At 40.8% G+C, this 21,098-nt stretch overlaps 1 protein-coding gene across 2 annotated transcripts; it reads right to left on the reverse strand.

The window, feature by feature from the left end:
- Nucleotides 1-410: 410 nt before the first annotated feature.
- Nucleotides 411-18,572, reverse strand: LOC104448528 (protein DJ-1 homolog A). 2 transcript variants are annotated; one of them, XM_039315503.1, is made up of 8 exons: nucleotides 18,358-18,572; nucleotides 4,839-5,039; nucleotides 4,279-4,428; nucleotides 4,008-4,190; nucleotides 3,068-3,154; nucleotides 1,644-1,844; nucleotides 1,428-1,568; nucleotides 411-894 (listed from the first exon to the last, which is right to left on the reverse strand). In XM_039315503.1, exons 1-8 carry the CDS (start codon nucleotides 18,526-18,528, stop codon nucleotides 688-690), a joined length of 1,341 nt encoding a protein of 446 aa, XP_039171437.1. In that variant the 5' UTR covers nucleotides 18,529-18,572; the 3' UTR covers nucleotides 411-687. The 2 variants fall into 2 exon arrangements, with proteins under 2 accessions (XP_039171437.1, XP_039171436.1); XM_039315502.1 differs by lacking the exon at nucleotides 18,358-18,572 and adding an exon at nucleotides 5,136-5,375.
- Between the last annotated feature and the right edge of the window lie 2,526 nt (nucleotides 18,573-21,098).

Raw genomic sequence — 21,098 nt, forward strand, 5'->3', positions numbered from 1 at the left:
ATGTCGCGCACGGAAATGTAGAACGGTCGTCCTTTTCGGCGCACGAGCTCTCGCATTCTCCCCCGTCATCATCCTCCCATAAGGATGACCTCTTCCAAAGCCCGCTCTCATATTTTACCCCATCATCATCCTCCCATGAGAATGACCTATTCCAAATTCCTTGCTTTGACATTTTCCGATCATCCTCCCATGAGAATGACCTCTTCCAAAACCATTTTACTTCGCCATTCAAACCCGCAGACCCACGGCTACTCCCACTCACAAAGAGAGCACTCGATCGCCGGCCCAAGAAAGCATAGCATGGATGTGACGTCGCTTCACCACACGGCGTCCATGCAATCACATCAGTCGAGTTGTTACGGTCAAGAATTACCTCCAACTATTGCGAGGACTCAGCGACCAAGTCGTAGTGTACGCATCACGGCTGACGCGTAAAGGGAAAGTTACAATTTGTCCAAACCATAAGCACCCAAGGTTAATAATCTTCACAACCCCAAGATCCGCGAGTAACATCCCGAGGTGATTACATCGATACAAAAGGGTTGCACACAGCAAGTTACTCAGACTCACTTCGCGCCTTATTCGTACATACACACGTGGCTGGCGAAATTAACTCATACCTGAACATGAGTTCAGGCATTTCACAGCTGGCTCCACGAGGAAGCATGAAAGCAGTCAAAAAGGGCTCTAGGGATGAGTAAAAACCAGGGCCTTGGCGAGATCTAATGCCTTCTTGCGGCCAAAGAACTTTTCCACTATCGCCAATGCAAATTCCATGGTAGTTCCAGGGCCTCTGCTTGTTATGAGGTTGCCATCCACCACCACTCTGTTTTCAGCTTCGCTTGCATCTGACAACTTATTGCACAGTGCAGGGAAAGCTGTGGCCTTCTTTCCCTGGAAAGACGCCAGGCAAGAAATCAATGAATAATCACTTCCCCCAAAGGAAAGATATTGCTTACCCATTAATATTTGCCCGTTTTAATTCCCCAAACCAAATGTTGTTCATAAGTATCAGAAGAAGTGCAATATCAATTCTTGGCTAAACACACCGAGAGGCATTTCCAAGGTCATGTAGCAGATTTACCAACCAAACTGGATTTCACTTGAAAGCCACCTTGAAACGAAAGCAACATTTCATTTGGTTTGCTGCCATCTCATGCCTATTTAGGTCAAATTCTTAACTATCCTGTATGTGTCAGACATGGAATGGCCTCCTAATCAAACTTTTAACACAAGGTAATATTTGCAAGTCCAATAGAGCAATGTTTCTCTTCCATGTGAACAAGCTCTTTAGTCCACAGTTCTGTCTCAACAAATAATCCGAAATAGAAGAACATATTTATGAAGTGAATAAGTTCAACTGTCATTTTGGTTTCATATTTGGAAAACTGCAATACAAAAGACAAAAAATGCAGCAATGAACCAACCTTCAACAAACCATGAGGCTCCAGAACTAAAGCTGGGGACGCACATATCGCTCCATATGGTCTATTTGATTCCTTCTGCTTTTTCAGTAAATTGACTAATTTGTCACACTTAGCAAATGCCTGAGCTCCACCCAATCCTCCCTGTAATATTAATATATTGTGAGCAATTGTCAACTAATTAAAAGACACAAAACAGCTTTGGATAGCCCTACTTACAGGCAACACAATTAGATCATATGAGAGTTTAGAAGCCTCATCTAAGAGCATGTCTGCAACTAGTTTCACTTTGCGAGATGCTTCAATCTCAACTTTATCCTCAACAGAGGCTATGACAACATTTGCTTTTGATCGCCGGAGAACATCAATGATGATAACAGCTTCCATTTCCTCTGAGCCATTGGCAATAGGCACCAGAATCTGAAAAGGACATTAAACCAAAACATCTTTACCACAAATCATTTTTTTTCATGCAACAAAATGATCGACAATCTGGCAAACTCTTTCTTCTTTTCTTTTCTTTTTTTTTTTTTTTTTTTTTTTTTTTTTTTGGGGGGGGTAAGAAAAGAGAATTACACTATTACTCTCCTCATAAAACTTGATCCTGTCTGACCTCCAATCAACAAAGGAGGCAAACCTCTCAGTGGCCTATCTAATACCAGAATGTCATTTACATCGCATGAATGAAGTATCAAATTTGCTAACCAATCTGCACAAGTTTCCTTCGCTAAAAGTACACAATGGGATAAGATTCATGCAAACAAACAGAAGCCAACTATTTACGTTTACAATTTGTGTGTGCACCCTCACACAGAGATCATTATAAAAAAGAAAAAAGTGTCAAACACCAATGAATTACCCATAGAAGATCATGGCAAAGGACTAAGACTTTTGAAAAGTCCAATCAGTTATGCACCTCTTATGCTCTGTTCATGGTTTCTCCAATTCCACATCATATTTACACATTAAACTCGCTCGACTTCTCATGGTTATACAAAACTCAAAGCGGTCAATAATTTGCATGCTAAAGTGTCACCCTATTTATCTTCTTCTTACAAGTGCACAAACTGAGATGATTATATGCATCAATGAAATGGACCTGGATTGCATTGATCGGTCTTCAGCACACTAGAGAACTAGTGCTTGCCAGGATCTTCAGTTTAGAGGTTTACTCTTTTATGAGCGCATAGACTGAGAAGACAGTGCCAACCCGATAAACCTCAATGAGAATCAGCCTTAAACCACACTGAGAATTGAAGTTCATCGTCAAGCCAACAATAAGTCCATTTTCAAGCTAACTTGGACTAAATAACGTAACTCTGAGAAATTGAGTTTGAAATTCACTACCAGCTATTCGATTCTATCTAGATGGAGCCTCATCTTTAATCTTGCTAAGTCAATGAGTTACTCGACCAATTCTAAACCTAGCCTCAGTTTGATTAACAAGATTGAGTTCCTTAATCACTCAAGCTTGACATGACCACATCGGAATTAATGAAACAAGACCGACTCATCAATCAGTGCTGCACATGTAAGAATAGGTAATTTGAGTTTATCTTGTATAAACCAAAAGAAATAAGCAATCAAAGAAAATATACCTCACTTACTCCCTTGCAGATCATGGACTTAACTAAGAAATTTACCTGAGGCTGAGGGCCTTTATCAAAAGTCCAGTCCATTGGATTCAGTTCCAACATATGATATTCATCGCCATGATTGGAGCGCATCACCCGTGTAGAGGAAAAAAGAGCCAAGTAAATATTTTAGACAATTCCAAAATGATATGATAAAGCAATTATGTGACGTCATGGCAGAATAGGCGCAACACAATACATGGTGCTTGCAGTGAAATTTGCTTCCATAAAATTAAGATGGGAAAAATTATCACTCTATTAAAGATTTTCACCATGTCATCAGTCCCCCAAAAAATTTATGAGCTACCTGCTCCAAATGATATTGAACCCTTCACGACACATTTTTGCACCACCAAGAGCAGCCTTAACACCTTCTTGACATTATTTATATATGAAATATATCTATTAAGCTAGTTCCCTTGTTTAGATCTTTTTAGCAGGAGTGCAACTGCAACAAGCTAGATAATGAAGCTTCAAATGGTTCCTTCCACCAACATTTGTGCTTAGGAATTTTCCCTTTAAACACATTTATCTCAAATGATTCATTGAGCATCACTGGGCCAGCCACAGCCATCTTAACACCTTCTTGGCATTGTTTGCATGGATTAACTGCTGTAACCTAATTGTTTTCTCTGTATTCTATACCAGACCTTTCCTATACCTATAGAGGATACTAAGATTGTTTCTTACTATACTTTGTTACTGAGGAATAAGAAAGATAAATATCTGCATGATGGGGGTGATTCACTCTGATGAAGGAACCAAAATGGACTTAACTAAATACAGAAGTAAATTTTGCTAAACTTCTACATTAAAGATTAAGTATTAAAACCGGGATGGTGCTATTGCTCATGCAAAGCCTGTTTACATTCTCTAGGAGAGCACAATAGAGTAAAGGTTCCAACAAGACCACATTAGCATAAAAGAAGTTCACAGAGGAGACACATACCAGTGGCCCGCCAACTTCTTCTGCCTTCTCTTTTCCAAACAATTGCTCGACTAAGGTAACAGCATACTCCATAGTGGTACCAGGCCCGCGACTGGTAACCGTTTTGCCATCTACCTGCACCCTGGATTCGACAGCTGTAGCAAATGATGATAACTGCTCCATTAAAGATGGATGACAAGTTGCCTGTCAAAACCAGCATCCTCACATTTTAAATCTGTTTGTCATCATCATAATTATCGTGATTAACGACATATGAAAAGTGAGGGCCTACTTTCAATCCCTTCAGCAAGCCCCATGATCCTAGCACTACTGCAGGCGATGCGCAGATAGCAGCATACAGCCGACCATCTGCAGCTTGTTTCTTCACCAGGTCTTCCAAAACCTTACAGTCTCTGAGGCTAGAAGCACCAGGCATTCCTCCCTGAAGAATAGAATGTGAACCAAATATATTAACACCAATTGATCAATACTTCGGTACACGCTGCAATATCCACAGCAGACAAACCGCACGTGCATAAATGCTTATCAATGAGCAAGTAGTGCACAGTAAGAACAATCAATCTCACATAGACAACGAATCGATAGTCCTATGCAAGCTTCAGCTAGCTATCATCATCTATCAAAGGAATTCCTACTCTGGTTAAATACGTACAGCCTCCAAATTTCACTGAAAGTAATTAAAGCAACGGAAGTTCACAGCGGCTTCGCACTCAGTCAACCACCAAACAGAGTCACTAATCCGCTGGTACCGGTAAGCGACCGGTGCCTACAGGCAGCGATCGCCACGTACACTAACGCAGAGAAGCAGGAGAAAGCACAGTGCATACGTACAGGTAGCGAGACCAGATCGAAGGCCGCGTCGGCGCAGTCGGAGATCAGAGCGTCGGCGACGATCTTCGCGCCGTGGCACACGTCGACGCGGAGCTGCTCCTCCGCCGAGGCCACGGTGACCTCGGCCCCGGCCCTCCGCAGCACGTCGATCGTCACCACCGCCTCGAGCGGCTCCGTCCCGTTGGCCACCGGGACCAAAACCTAGCAAAAAAAGACACGCGGACAGAACGCACTCCGTAAGTACGCGCGCGTCCAATGAAGCAACCGAAGGAGAAGAAGAAGAGGCCGATGCATTGCCTTCATGGGAGAAGAAGCCATCGACGAAGCGGAGACGGAGAAGGAGAGGCGAGTGATGGTCGTTTTCTTCTTCAGAGGAGGAGCGATTCTGGTAGTGGTAGGTAAAGTGGTAGGCGAGAGACGGGGTTTAAAGGCGAAGAGAAGACGGCGCGGAGCGACGACGTGACGCGACGCCATTGGGTCGAATCGCAGGGCGTGCGCTTTTATATGCCGATTTCTCTAGGGGCGTCTGGCATGGTTTTCTTCGTGAGCTGGAGCGAGCGTACGGAGATAATGGCGGACGCTGGAGTTTCTCTCTGGAGTGGACATTTGTCCGGTGGTCAGTACGTGATGGGCCGGGCCGGGGTGGGCCGGGGTGTGCTGGGCTTGGTGGACCATGGGCCTGATGCAATCGAGGGGATACACGGGCCGGGCATGCGTGGCGTCTTGTCTGTGTGTTTTAAGCCCAAGAGACATCCCAACTCCCGTCACGAAAGTGGTTAATTAAGGGTGCATGACAAACTTCCCAGCCCCAAGAATTTCTATTCTTCTCTTCCCGTAACCAAAAAAGAATAGAAACCCGCATGATAACGGCAAGTTAATTTTTGTTAGGAACAAAATGTTAGCCAGAATGGTTTTGGAATAGAAATGAGAAGTAAAAAAGTTGCTTCTTGTTAGGAACAAGTTTAAGAAATAAGTTAATTTTTATTTTCTTTTATTCTTCTCTTGTTGACTATCATTGACCGCCGTTGACCGCTTTGCTTCGCCGCCCGCCGCCGCCGCCGCCGGAGAGGCCGACCGACCGCCGCCGATCGCAGCCCGCCCGCCGGAGGGCCGACCAGCCGTCGCCGCCGGCCGACCGTTGCCCCACCCCCGCCGCCGTCGCCGCCGCCGTCGCCGCCGCCGCCGACGCCCGCCGGGACGCCTCCGCCGGCCGCCGCCGGTCGCCGCCGCCTGCCAGTCGCGCCGCTGGTCGCCGCCGCCGCCGCACGTCCCCGCCCGGCCGACCACCGCCGGCGCGGCCGCTGCCGCCGATTGCGTTGCCGCCCGGGCGCCGCGGGAGGTGGCGGGCGATGGGCCCGTGCGGTGTCATCGGCGCGGCGATCGGCCGGCGGTGGTCGCCGGGCGGGGATGCGCGGCGGCGCGGGCCGGCGGTCTACCGGCAAAAAAAAAAAACAAATAAATATAACAAAGCGTTTTTTTTACCAAACGCATTTCTATTCTTTTTCTATTTCTACGGTAAAAAATTTTGTGTAGTTATCAAACGGGTTTTTACATAGAAATTGTTAGAATAGAAATAGAAAAGAACTATTTACGAAAAGAAATTGTTCCCACCCAAGAAATGTTCTCATGCGCACCCTAAGTAGTCCAAGTGTAATAGTATTTGCACTTACATTGATTCTAGCCCACTAGCACTTTAGTGAGGCGGCGGCAACGGGCTCATTCAAACAAGTAATTGTTATATCTCAAACCGAATACCTGTATTCCTAGGGTAGTTGATATCGGTTGCTCATTCCCACCCTGTCTTCCTAAATAGAAATTCCATGTGGAAGTGGAGGCACCGTTAATACGTGTTATGAAAAATGGAAGCTAAATTCGATGAAAATGGTTAGTTAACCTAAGTTTTTCTTTTCTGTCTTTATTAGTCGATCTAAGTTTTTTTTAATCGAAAAAATTGTCGTAGTTACTGAAATAGATACAAAAAAACTACTTTTATTTTGTAGCAAAGCCTAAACATATTGTAGGACAATGCCAAATCCAAAAAATAAAGAGGATTAACAAGACACTAGCGAGGTTAAGTACACAATTGTTCTATAGGAACAAATACATTGGGCAAAGTAATTAGTGGTTTCGTTAGTGATGAGCAAACTTCTGAATATTTTTCTTTGGTATTTAAGGCGTTGACAATTGGTGCTATATGCCTAGATTTAGCTTCCTCTACACAATGATTGTACATAGACAATTAGGTTGAGCAAATGCAAAACTAACATATGAAAGAACAAATTTTTGTGGTTCAATGAGACATTAGAGCTCCTATGATCACCATTGAAATTGAAATACATGGATAGAGGATAGAGTATTGAATTCTAGAAAGCATGTTACTAAACTCCGCAGCTTAGGTTGGGAGAAAATAGCTCATAGATCTAAAACAAGATCGGGAGAGTTCAAACTCTTAATATAAAACTAGATTAAAAGAAAACGGCTCACAAATTTAAATTGTGAGAGAAGAGAAAATTAACAAGGGATGGAGCCATGCCGAAAGTTGAAGAAGAGAGGGAGGACTTTAATGATTTGATTTACTAATGGCAATCAACCTAAGGTTTTTTTTTTTTTTTTTTTTTGAAGCAGTCAACCTAAATTAAAAGTAAGATATTGTAAGGTTTAATCTATATATCTTAAGAAATTATAGAGTTGTGAAAATTATTTTCAATTTCCAACATTCCAGCATTTCGCTATGTATTCTTAACGGTTGCGGTTGAATTCTTAAATAGGTCAAAGATTAAGTATACTGCATCCAAGCCTCACGACAAAATTTTTCTTTTTCGGACATCATCAATTAGTTGCTAAAAATGCATTCTCATCGAAGATACGGCTGTCAAATGTCAAAGAAAGAAAGGGCACCGGTTACATAGATTCTCGCGTAACGGCAATCTTTTCTAAGTCGAGTAACAGAGCGGGTAATTAGTTGGATCCCGAAGGATGCCAACGCATACTTTTCAATTCCAAACAAATGCCTACCATCAATGTCAAGTGAAAGATTTAACCAAGCAAACCCAAATCCCAAGTGCGGCAAAAAAATGCATGTAATAATGTAGCAACAAGATAGCGAAAAGTCTAACACTTTAGAGTGGGGATTATTAAGATAATTTAAATAATAAACTGTGCATTCATCTAACAACTTAAACATTTAACAACAATCAGTAATGGTTCCATAAAATCGTGCTTGCCCTTTTCTTTTTTTTGACAATATTACGTTGAGTAGCAAGACAAAAAAAATCCATTGACATAGTTAGTTTGATAGGGTAGGGCTTACTCCTGAGTTGAGCGGTCATGAGTTCGAAAAATCTGAGTTGCTCCTCAACCTTAAGAAGCCCCGTTTCATTTGCGGCATGGGTTAGACTATGTTAAGGCATAGGGATTACCTTAACTCTAGCCCACCGACACTTTGGTGAGGTGGCAATAACAAACTCACTTAAATAAGTAATAGTTATATTCCAAATCGAATATTTTATTGTATACATAAAACTCTTATGCTACCGCCCACGGGGTCACTGGCTCAAGACAAACAGAATGACACGTGAAAGTAGAGACACCATTAACATGTGTTACAACAGTTGGAAGCTATATTAGATATAGATGATTAGTCAACTTAAGTTTTTTTTTTTTGTCATATTAGTCAATATAATTTTGTTTATTGGAAGAAAAATTGTATTCATTACTAAAAAAGATACATAAGAACTATACATATTTCATAACAAAGCGAATCGAAGTAGAGCAAAGTCTAAAATCATTGTAGAGCAAAGCCAGATCTAGAAAAATAAGGAGGATTAAAATAGCAATAGCAAGGTTAAGCATGCACTTGTTGTGCAAGAATAAATTTGTCAACTAAAATAATTGGTGGCCAAACGCTAAAAATCCCATTTTTTGTCAAAGTTTTATTCTCCATCCTCTATGGCGTTGCCAATTGACGATGCACGTTTAGATTTGGCTTCCTTTACACCATGGCCATATGGAGATAATAAAACATGTTGAACAAGCACATATCTAACATTTGGAAAAGCAAATTGTCGTGGTTCAATAATACATCACCATTTCTATAATTACAATTGAAGCTGGAGGTAGAGGACTTGTAAATAGACAAAGCACTGAGCATTGAATTCCTGAGAGCATTATTAAGCTCCCTAACCTAGATTGTAAGAGAATAGCTCCCAAATCTAAAACTAAATCAAGCTAGTTCAAACTCTTAAAATATGAAACTAAACTAGGAGAAGAGAGAAGAGAGCTTCTATGTCCAAACTAGAATAAAAGACAAAATGAGAAGAAAAAAATACAGACAAAATCAACATGAGATGGAGGAGAGGGCGAGACTAGCTCAAACCCTCCCCATGTTGGAGATTGAAGAAGAGAGGAGGACTAAAGATTTGATTTACTAATGGTGATCAACCTAGGCGATCAACCTAAGTTAAAAAAAAGTAATTGTAAGGTTTATCTTGTATATCTCAAGAAATTTTAAAGGGAGGAAATTATTTTCAATTTCTAAATTATCAATTCCAACATTCCAGCATTTCGCTATGTATTAAAATGCACGACAATGGTCATGATTAAAAGAACGACGGCACGCACTTAGCAATTGCAGTCGGATTCTTAAAGAGGTCAAAGATTGAGTTTACCATAATTATGTCTCGCGACAAAAAATAAATAATTTAAAAAATACATTTCTAAAATTGATTGGTTGTATCGGTTAAAACAATGATTCAATAAAAAACATTATTTCTATTATCAATCATTTATATCTAAATAATTTTATTGATAATTAAAAAACCTTTTTTTTATATTCTTTTAAGTAATTTGAGTGATCAATTTTTTGGGGGAATAAATGCATTGGACAGTACACCCGTGTGGATATCTAGTGGCACAGGAATCGTTGACGGAGTCAATTTTTATGTAATTCACACGTGGCGGAATGAGGGAACCAACGATCAGGAATCAAAGGCCGCGTTTGACTCTCAAAAATGGCCCACAACGGATTTGTCCAAACGGTGCGGCTTGAAAAGCGGGCATTAAAAACGGCAGCATTGTGTCATCTAATCCATCTTAAATCCGACTTTGGGACCTGCTTTCCCACTCGCAATCCCATAAATATTATAATCAAGCAATTGGAATTAGTTTAATGATCGAACTCAAGTTGAATAATTAGTCGGTATTTGGTATCACTCATTTGAGTTTTAGTCAAATGTTTGGCAATATTCTTGGGATTAGATATATTTACATAGGATAAGAAATTCGAGTCAGGAAAGAGATAAACGCGAATTTAATAATTTTTCCTTTTAAATAATGTAACGGTCTTCTTTCGAAGATGGAGTGTCATATAGACTTCTTAATCACTGTGCAAGACCTTCTCCACGGCAGTTAATCATTATTGCTTTTGATCACCATCCAGTCGTTGTTGCCTCAAATAACTGCCAATCATCATTGCTGGCCGACCGATCATGTACAGACGATGAAGGATGAAAAGGACAAATCGTGATTCTCACCATCGAAGCACTAAGATTTCCTCCACAAGTGCGCCAAATCCTTCGATGTCATTGTCGTGAGGTACATCTATCTTCAATACCTTGGCACCGTCCACCGGTGGATTTTTTGTCCACTTCCTCTTGGCCCTCATCAACCCGAAAATCATCGATTTCGTCAGTAAGTGGCACCCAAGATTCGTGGTGTCCACCACCCAATCGCCACCATTCACCTCTAAATCAGTCGTCGGTACCTCATCGGCCAAATCGATCATGCTCGCTACCTCTCTGCTAGGGGTCATCAAACCGAACCGAACTGAAAAATTCGATTTTTGGGTTCGGTTTTCATTAAAAATCGAAATTTTCGGTTCGATTCGATTTTTATCGATTAACCGAACTGAACCGAACCAACAACTAAAAATTGAGAAATTTGAGTTTAACGTAAGAAAAAAAAAAACCAAAAACTTAAGGTTAAAAACTAAAAACCAAAAAAATCGAACCGAACCGAAATTTCGGTTCGGTTCGGTTTCGGGTTCAAAAGATTTTCTAACGGTTCAATTCGGTTTGGTTTTCAAAAACGAACCGAACCGAATCGTTGACACCCCTCTCTCGCTGCTCCGCGACTCCCTCGACAACTCGAGACTTGTCTTCACCGAATTCGAATCACCGCTGATGCTATAAAATTAAGCAAGGACTACGGCCTACGGTGGAGATGCAAAAATGGTGACAAGGGAGACAAATTGAACGGAGCTTAAAGGTAGCGAGTGACCGCAATAGTGAGGGAGCTCAAGTCATGAATTGCCGGGCAAAAGTGAGATTAAAAAAAAAAAAATCGGATTTTGAATTACACCAAACATGCAATGACATTTTCTATAGTTTAGAAACTTTCTGAAGAATTTATAATTTCACTTTACCTTATTATATCACAATCTTAATACATACAACTAAACACAATCTTAATTGATACATAGACAATATATATGTACATTTCCGACAAAAAATAAATAATAAATAAATAAATACATTTTCATACTTTTTAAGGCTATGCTTATATTCAATTTGTTGAGTGATTGTTGTATATTCGCTTATTGAATATCATCGTAAAATTTTATCTCAGACCATCTCGCCTTGATTCTTACCATTTCCAATTCAATTCTTGATTTGAAAAAAGTGAAACGGGTATCGTGTGATTTGATTCTCGATTCCTAGGTAAAATCCACACCAAGCATCGAGAATCGATGAATCCGATCTGAATTAATTATAAATTCTCCTTTTTCTTTTGCTAACAATAACAAAGCCTGTCTCTCAAGTCTCGTCACCTCTCGTCTTTCGATTTTGCCACGTATTAATGACAAACCAGCACCCACTGACTCAACATTTTATATTGTTTTCTGTTCTCTATATCTAGTTTCCCACACTTTCGTTGAAATAGTCCCTTTCCCATTGGGAGTCAAGATCTGCATCTTTAGTTGAATGCTCCTAAAAGGGTCGTGTAGGGAAGAAATTGTTAAAAAAATTAGGCTATTGGAGAATAATATAAGGACTATAGTTAGTATTTTTATTTTTTAACAAATATAAATTTCCAAAGTACATACCAAGCACGACGATGTCTACATCATTTGGCTCAGGGAAAGGGAGGCTTGACTAAGAAGTATGACTATTGTATCATGAACTGCAGCTCGCATCTAATAATTGTAACAATGTCGCCAAAGAGATCCTTTCTTATTGGTACAAATTTGTTTCATTGTTATGTTACGTGTTCTGAACTTTTTATTTTTTATATTATTTTATGTGTTCATATTTTTATGAATTGTTGTTATTGATAAATTGAAATTTTTGTCACTGTGTTCATTTTCATTTTGCTATACTAAAAATGAAACCAAAAAAAAAAAATGAAAAATGAAAAATGAAACTAGAAAAAAGAGAAATTAGTTGATTTCCGAGTAGACCCTAGAGCCGATTGTTATGATAGGTTCATATTCCCGATTTAAAAGAATGTAAAATAGGTTTCAAGTTCCAAAAATTAAATGATGAATTCTGACATGATAGATTTTAGGTTGCCTGATCAATCCTAGAATTGCTTATTTGATTATCTCATGCATCCTTTGCAAAGAAACTGCCCAACCGATTTCTTCATTGAATGGATTCTATTTTCAACTTGGAGTTCCTATTTTCCTTTCCAAATCATAAGAACAAACATTGCTTTTGCCAATGTATCTCAGTGGACAAGGAAAGTATTAAAAAGTTTTAAATCGATTGTGTTGGTATCTATTCAATCATAAATCTTTCAATTAAGTTATTTTACTTATAAATATTTTACATTTGTGCCACTTGAATCCATCCAAATTATTTTAGCCGTAAATCAATTATGTTAACATTAGTAGTCTTACATGATGCGATTAGTGTTACGCAGACATTATATTAATAATTTTTATTTTTTTTTTTTTATTTTTTTGTTTTTTAATTTTGAATGGTGAGGGTTACTAGTGAAAAGTGCAAGAACAAAAAGAAAAAGAATTAAAATTTTAATTTTAAAAATTAGTAAAAATTATTCACGTTAGCAATTTCTTATCAAAATTGGTTAATTAGACTTAATTGACATAAACGCAAAAAATTTAAAACTAAATTAATCAAATCCGAAAAGTTAGCACTAAATTGGTCCAATAGAATAAATTTAGAATTTTTTTGGTACTTTTTCTCTATATGAAAATAATAAAAACACAAAATTAAAACAAAGAGGCCTTTTCCTATCGGTAATTGCCGCGCCGTCAATAGTCACCTCTTTATTCTTCATAAAATCATCGTTCAGCGCTTGGAAACTGGAAAGCCGCCAGACAAAGAAATTTTTCCCTCCCACGTTCAAACGATGGACCGATTGAATTAATCGAAAATGCGAGACAGGTCGGGTTTCCATACTGCTATAATCATGATGACGAGTCGTTAATTTCCATTTATCGAGAAAAAAAACGCGCACGGAAAAGCAGAATAGTCGTCCTTTTCGGCGCACGAGCTCTCGCACTCTCCCCCGTCATCATCCTCCCATAAGGATGACCTCTTCCAAAGCCCGCTCTCATATTTTCCCCCATCATCATCCTCCCATGAGAATGACCTATTCCAAAGCCCTTGCTTTGACATTTTCCGATCATCCTCCCATGAGAATGACCTCTTCCAAAACCCTTTACGTCGACATTCAAACCCGCAGACCCACGGCAACTCCACTCACAAAGAGACAGCACTTGATCGCCGGCCCAAGAAAGCATAGCATGGATGCGACGTCGCTTCACCACACGGCGTCCATGCAATCACAATCAGTCGAGTTGTTACGGTCAAGAATTACCTCCAACTATTGCGAGGACTCAGCGACCAAGTCGTAGTGTACGCATCACGGCTGACGCGTAAAGGGAAAGTTACAATTTGTCCAAACCATAAGCACCCAAGGTTAATAATCTTCACAACCCCAAGATCCGCGAGTAACATCCCGAGGTGATTACATCGATACAAAGGGTTGCACACAGCAAGTTACTCAGACTCACTTCGCGCCTTATTCGTACATACACACGTGGCTGGCGAAACTAACTCATACCTGAACATGAGTTCAGGCATTTCACAGCTGGCTCCACAAGGAAGCATGAAAGCAGTCAGAAAGGGCTCTAGGGATGAGTAAAAACCAGGGCCTTGGCGAGATCTAATGCCTTCTTGCGGCCAAAGAACTTTTCCACTATCGCCAATGCAAATTCCATGGTAGTTCCAGGGCCTCTGCTTGTTATGAGGTTGCCATCCACCACCACTCTGTTTTCAGCTTCGCTTGCATCTGACAACTTATTGCACAGTGCGGGGAAAGCTGTAGCCTTCTTTCCCTGGAAAGACGCCAGGCAAGAAATCAATGAATAATCACTTCCCCCAAAGGAAAGATATCGCATACCCATTTATATTTGCCCGTTTTAATTCCCCAAACTAAATGTTGTTCATAATTATCAGAAGAAGTGCAATATCAATCCATGGCTAAACACACTGAGAGGCATTTCCAAGGTCACGTAGCAGATTTACCAACCAACTGGATTTCACTTGAAAGCCACCTTGAAACAAAAGCAACATTTCATTTGGTTTGCTGCCATCTCATGCCCATTTAGGTCAAATTCTTAACTATCCTGTATGTGTCAGACATGGAATGGCCTCCTAATCAAACTTTTAACACAAGGTAATATTTGCAAGTCCAATAGAGCAATGTTTCTCTTCCATGTGAACAAGCTCTTTAGTCCACAGTTCTGTCTCAACAAATAATCCGAAATAGAAGAACGTATTTATGAAGTGAATAAGTTCAGCCGTCATTTTGGTTTCATATTTGAAAAACTGCAAAACAAAAGGCGAAAAATGCAGCAATGAACCAACCTTCAACAAACCATGAGGCTCCAGAACTAAAGCTGGGGACGCACATATCGCTCCATATGGTCTATTTGATTCCTTCTGCTTTTCAGTAAATTGACTAATTTGTCACACTTAGCAAATGCCTGAGCTCCACCCAATCCTCCCTGTAATATTAATATATTGTGAGCAATCATCAACTAATTAAAAGACACAAAACAGCTTTGAATAGCCCTACTTACAGGCAACACAATTAGATCATATGAGAGTTTAGAAGCCTCATCTAAGAGCATGTCTGCAACTAGTTTCACTTTGCGAGATGCCTCAATCTCAACTTTATCCTCAACAGAGGCTACTACAACATTTGCTTTTGATCGCCGGAGAACATCAATGACGATAACAGCTTCCATTTCCTCTGAGCCATTGGCAATAGGCACCAGAATCTGAAAAGGACATTAAACCAAAACATCTTTACCACAAATCATTTTTTTTCATGCAACAAAATGATCAACAATCTGGCTAACTCTTTCTTCTTTTTTTTTTTTTTTTTTTTTGGGTAAGAAAAGAGAATTACACTATTACTCTCCTAATAAAACTTGATCCTGTCTGACCTCCAATCAACAAAGGAGGCAAACCTCTCGGTGGCCTATCTAATCCTAGAATGTCATTTACATCGCATGAATGAAGTATCAAATTTGCTAACCAATCTGCACAAGTTTCCTTCGCTAAAAGTACACAATGGGATAAGATTCATGCAAACAAACAGAAGCCAACTATTTACGTTTACAATTTGTGTGTGCACCCTCACATAGAGATCATTATAAAAAAAAAAAAGTGTCAAACACCAATGAATTACCCATAGAAGATCATGGCAAAGGACTAAGACTTTTGAAAAGTCCAATCAGTTATGCACCTCTTATGCTCTGTTCATGGTTTTTCCAATTCCACATCATATTTACACATTAAACTCGCTCGACTTCTCATGGTTATACAAAACTCAAAGTGGTCAATAATTTGCATGCTAAAGTGTCACCATATTTATCTTCTTCTTACAAGTGCACAAACTGAGATGACTATATGTGTCAATGAAATGGACCTGGATTGCATTGATCAGTCTTCAGCACACTAGAGAACTAGCGCTTGCCAGGATCTTCAGTTTAGAGGTTTACTCTTTTATGAGGGCATAAACTGAGAAGACAGTGCCAACCAGATAAACCTCAGTGAGAATCAGCCTTAAACACACTGAGAATTGAAGTCCGTCGTCAAGCCAACCATAAGTCCATTTTCAAGCTAACTTGGCCTAAATAACTCTGAGAAGTTGAAGTTTGAAATTCATTACCAGCTATGCGATTCTATCTAGATGGAGCTTCATCTTTAATCTTGCCAAGTCAATGAGCTACTCGACCAATTCTAAACCTTGCCCCAGTTTGATAAACAAGATTGAGTTCCTTAAACACTCAAGCTCGACATGACCACATCAGAATTAATGAAACAAGACCGACTCATCAATCAGTGCAGCTTCTCTAAGAATAGGTGATTTGAGTTTGTCTTGAATAAACCAAAAGAAATAAGCAATAAAAGAAAATATAACTCACTTACTGCCTTGCAGATCATGGACTTAACTACAATATTTACCTGAGGCTGAGGGCCTTTATCGAAAGTCCAGTCCATCGGATTCAGTTCCAACATATGATATTCATCACCATGATTGGAGCGCATCACCTGTATAGAGGAAAAAAGAGCCAAGTAGATATCTTAGACAGATCCAAAACGATATGAGAAAGCAATGACTGATGTTTTTATGTGACGTCATGGCAGAATAGGCGCAAAACAATACATGATGCTTGCAGCAAAATTTACCTCCATAAAATTAAGATGGGAAAAATTATCACTATTAAAGATTTTCACCACGTGATCAGTCCCCCAAAAATTTATGAGCTACCTGCTCCAAAAGATATTGAACCCTTCACGACATGTTTTTGCACCACCAAAAGCAGCCTTAACACCTTCTTGACATTATTTATACATTACATATCTCCTAAGCTAGTTCCCTTGTTTAGATATTTTTAGCAGGAGTGCAACCGTGACGAGCTAGATAATGAAGCTTCAAATGGTTTCTTCCACCCAGATTTGTGCTTAGGAATTTTCCCTCTAAACACATTTATCTCAAATGATTCATTGAGCATCATTGGGCCAGCCACAGCCATCTTAACACCTTCCTGGCATTGTTTGCATCGATTAATTGCTGTAACCTAATTATTTTCTCTGTATTCTATACCAGACCTTTCCTATACCTATAGAGGATACTAATATTGTTTCTTAATATACTTTGTTACTGAGGAATAAGAAAGATAAATATCTGCATCATGGGGGTGATTCACTCTGATGAAGGAACCAAAATGGACTTAACTACTTAGAGAAGTAAATTTTGCTAAACTTCTACATTAAAGATTAAGTATTAAAACCGGGACGCTGCTATTGCTCATGCAAAGCATGTTTACATTCTCTAGGAGAGCACAATAGAGTAAAGGTTCCGACAAGACCACATTAGCAAAAAGAAGTTCACAGAGGAGACACATACCAGTGGCCCGCCAACTTCTTCTGCCTTCTCTTTTCCAAACAATTGCTCGACTAAGGTAACAGCATACTCCATAGTGGTACCAGGCCCGCGACTGGTAACCGTTTTGCCTTCTACCTGCACCCTGATTCGACAGCTGTATAAAAATAGAATAACTGCTCCATGATAGCTGCCTGTCAAAACCAGCATCCTCACATTTTAAATCTGTTTGTCATCATCATAATTATCGTGATTAACGACATATGAAAAGTGAGGGCCTACTTTCAATCCCTTCAACAAGCCCCATGATCCTAGTTCAGAAATGTGCAGCTAGCAGCATACAGCCGACCATCTGCACCTTGTTTCTTCACCAGGTCTTCCAAAACCTTACAGTCTCTGAGGCTAGAAGCACCAGGCATTCCTCCCTGAAGAATAGAATGTGAACCAAACACATTAACACCAACTGATCATTACTTCGGTACTTGCTGCAATATCCAAAGCAGACAAACCGCACACATGCATAAGTGCTTATCAATGAGCAAGTAGTGCACAGTCTTATGCAAGCTTCGGCTAGCTATCATCATCTATCAAAGGAATTCCTACTCTGATTAAATACGTACAGCCTCCAAATTTCACTGAAAGTAATTAAAGCAACAGAAGTTCACAGTGGCTTTAGCACTCAGTCAACCACCAAACAGAGTCACTAATCCGCTAGTACCGGTAAGCGAACGGTGCCTACAGGCAGCGATCGCCACGTACACTAACGCAGAGAAGCAGGAGAAAGCACAGCGCATACGTACAGGAAACGAGACCAGATCGAAGGCCGCGTCGGCGCAGTCGGAGATCAGAGCGTCGGCGACGATCTTCACGCCATGGCACGCGTCGACGCGGAGCTGCTCCTCCGCCGAGGCCACGGTGACCTCGGCCCCGGCCCTCCGCAGCACGTCGATCGTCACCACCGCCTCGAGCGGCTCCGCCCCGTTGGCCACCAGGACCAAAACCTAGCAAAAAAAAACACGCGGACAGAACGCACTCCGTAAGTACGCACGTCCAATGAAGCGATCGAAGAAAAAAGAAGAGGCCGATGCATTACCTTCTTGGGAGAAGAAGCCATCGACGAAGCGGAGACGGAGAAGGAGAGGCGAGTGATGGTCGTTTTCTTGTTCAGAGGAGGAGCGATTCTGGTAGCGAAAGTGGGAGGCGAGAGCCGGGGTTTAAAGGCGAAGAGAAGACGGTGCGGAGCGACGACGTGACGCGACGCCATTGGGTCGAATCGCAGGGCGTGCCTTTATAGGCCGATTTCTCTAGAGGCGTCCGGCATGGTTTTCTTCGTGAGCTGGAGCGAGCGTAGAGAGAGATAATGGCGGACGCTGGAGTTTCTCTCTGGAGTGGACATTTGTCCGGTAGTCAGTACGTGATATAATGGGCCGGGCCGGGGTGGGCCGGGGTTCCCTGGGCTGGGCTTGGTGGACCGTGGGCCTGATGCGATTGAGGGGATACACGGGCCAGGCATGCGTGGCGTCTTGTCTGTGTGTTTTAAGCCCAAGAGACATCCCGACTCCCGTCACGAAGCGGTTAAAATGAGTAGTCCAAGTGTAATAGTATTTGCACTTACATTAATTCTAGCCCACTAGCACTTTAGTGATACGGCGGCAACGGGCTCATTCAAACAAGTAATTGTTATAACTCAAACCGAATACCTATATTCCTAGGGTAGTTGATATCGGTTGCTCATTCCCACCCTGTCTTCCTAAATAGAAATTCCATGTGGAAGTGGAGGCACCATTAATACGTGTTATGAAAAATGGAAGCTAAATTCGATGAAAATGGTTAGTTAACCTAAGTTTTTCTTTTCTGTCTTTATAGTCGATCTAAATTTTTTTAATTGAAAAAATTGTCGTAGTTACTGAAAAAGATACAAAAAAAAAACTACATTTATTTTGTACCAAAGCCTAAAAATATTGTAGGACAATGCCAAATCCAAAAAATAAGGAGGATTAACAAGACACTAGCAATGTTAAGTACACAATTGTTCTGCAAGAACAAATCCATTGGGCAAAGTAATTAGTGGTTTATTACTAGATTTTATATCTTTGTTAGTGATGAGCACACTTCATAATTTTTTTCTTTGGTATTTAAGGAGTTGACAATTGGTGCTATATGCCTAGATTTATCTTCCTCTACACAATGATTGTACGTAGACAATCTGGGTTGAGCAAATGCAAAACTAACATATGAAAGAACAAATTTTGTGGTTCAATGAGACATTAGAGCTCCTATGATCACCATTGAAATTGAAATACATGGATAGAGGATAGAGTATTGAATTCTAGAAAGCATGTTAGGCCCTGTTTGGCAACACTCAAAACGGTGGGATCACGATTTTTGTTCTCGAGAATCGTTTGGGACGAGAATCGCGTTTGGTAAATTTTTGTTCTCGGGAACGATTTTGGACAAGATTTGAGAATAAAAAAAAAAAAATTGATTATACGTCCGAGAATCAGAAAAAGAATCAAAATGTAAAACCCTTGGTTGCCATCCGCCATCGCTCGCCGCCGTCCGCCACCACCTGCCACCGCCCGCCGGTCGCCGGTTCGCCGCCGGTCGCCGGTTCGCCGCCGGTCGCGGAGAGCAAGCCCCCACCGGCGGGCGGGCCTCGCCGGATCGGGCGGGCTGGCGAGCCTCGCCGTGGCCGGGCGAGCCTCGCCGGTGGCCGGGCGAGCCTCGCCCAGTGCCGGTGAGGCTCGCCGCCACCGCGAGGCCGAGCCTCGCGGGGCCGGGCGAGCCTCGCTCACCGTGCACCGGCGAGGCTTGGCCGAGGCGACCTCGCCGAGGGTCGGTGACGCTCGGTGAGCGCGCGGCCCTCGTCGCTCGGTCCGCCAGGTCGGCACCAGGCCAAATGAAGAAGAAGAAGAAGAATAGAAAAAAAGGGAAAAAAAAGAAAAAAAAAAGAAAAAGAGGAAAAAGTAAAAAAAGTAAAGAAATTATTTAAAAATCAAAAGAAATTAATTTGGAACGGAATCAATTAATACGGTACCAAACGCAATTCTATTCCATAATCAAAAATTTTAAACATTACCAAACGCGCTTTTTACTCGGGAATCGGTTCAGGGAACATAATAAAAATAATCATTTCTAGTCGAATCGTTCAGGGAAGAATCGTTGCCAAACGCGCCCTTACTAAACTCCGTAGCTTAGGTTGGGAGAAAATAGCTCATAGATCTAAAACAAGATCGGGAGAGTTCAAACTCTTAATATAAAACTTGATTAGAAGAAAATGGCTCACAAATTTAAATTGCGAGAGAAGAGAAAATTAACAAGGGATGGAGCCATGCCGAAAGTTGAAGAAGAGAGAGAGGAATTTAATGATTTGATTTACTAATGGCAGTCAACCGAAGGTTTTTTTTTAAGCAGTCAACCTAGATATTGTAAGGTTTAATCTATATATCTTGAGAAACTATAGAGTTATGAAAATTATTTTCGATTTCCAGCATTCCAGCATTTCGCTATGTATTTAATGCACGACAATGTTCACAACCACAAGAACAACGGCACACGTGTGCTTAATGGTTGCGGTTGAATTCTTAAATAGGTCAAAGATTAAGTATACTGCATCCAAGCCTCACAACAAAAGTTTTCTTTTTCGGACATCATCAATTAGTTGCTAAAAACGCATTCTCATCGAAGATACGGCTATCAAATGTCAAAGAAAGAAAGGGCACCGGTTACATAGATTCTCGCGTAACGGCAATTTTTTCTAAGTCAAGTAACAGAGCGGGTAATTAGTTGGATCCCGAAGGATGCCAATGCATACTTTCCAATTCCAAAAAAATG

Source organism: Eucalyptus grandis, chromosome 6 (genome assembly GCF_016545825.1).
Source record: "Eucalyptus grandis isolate ANBG69807.140 chromosome 6, ASM1654582v1, whole genome shotgun sequence".
Taxonomy (NCBI): Eukaryota; Viridiplantae; Streptophyta; class Magnoliopsida; order Myrtales; family Myrtaceae; genus Eucalyptus; species Eucalyptus grandis.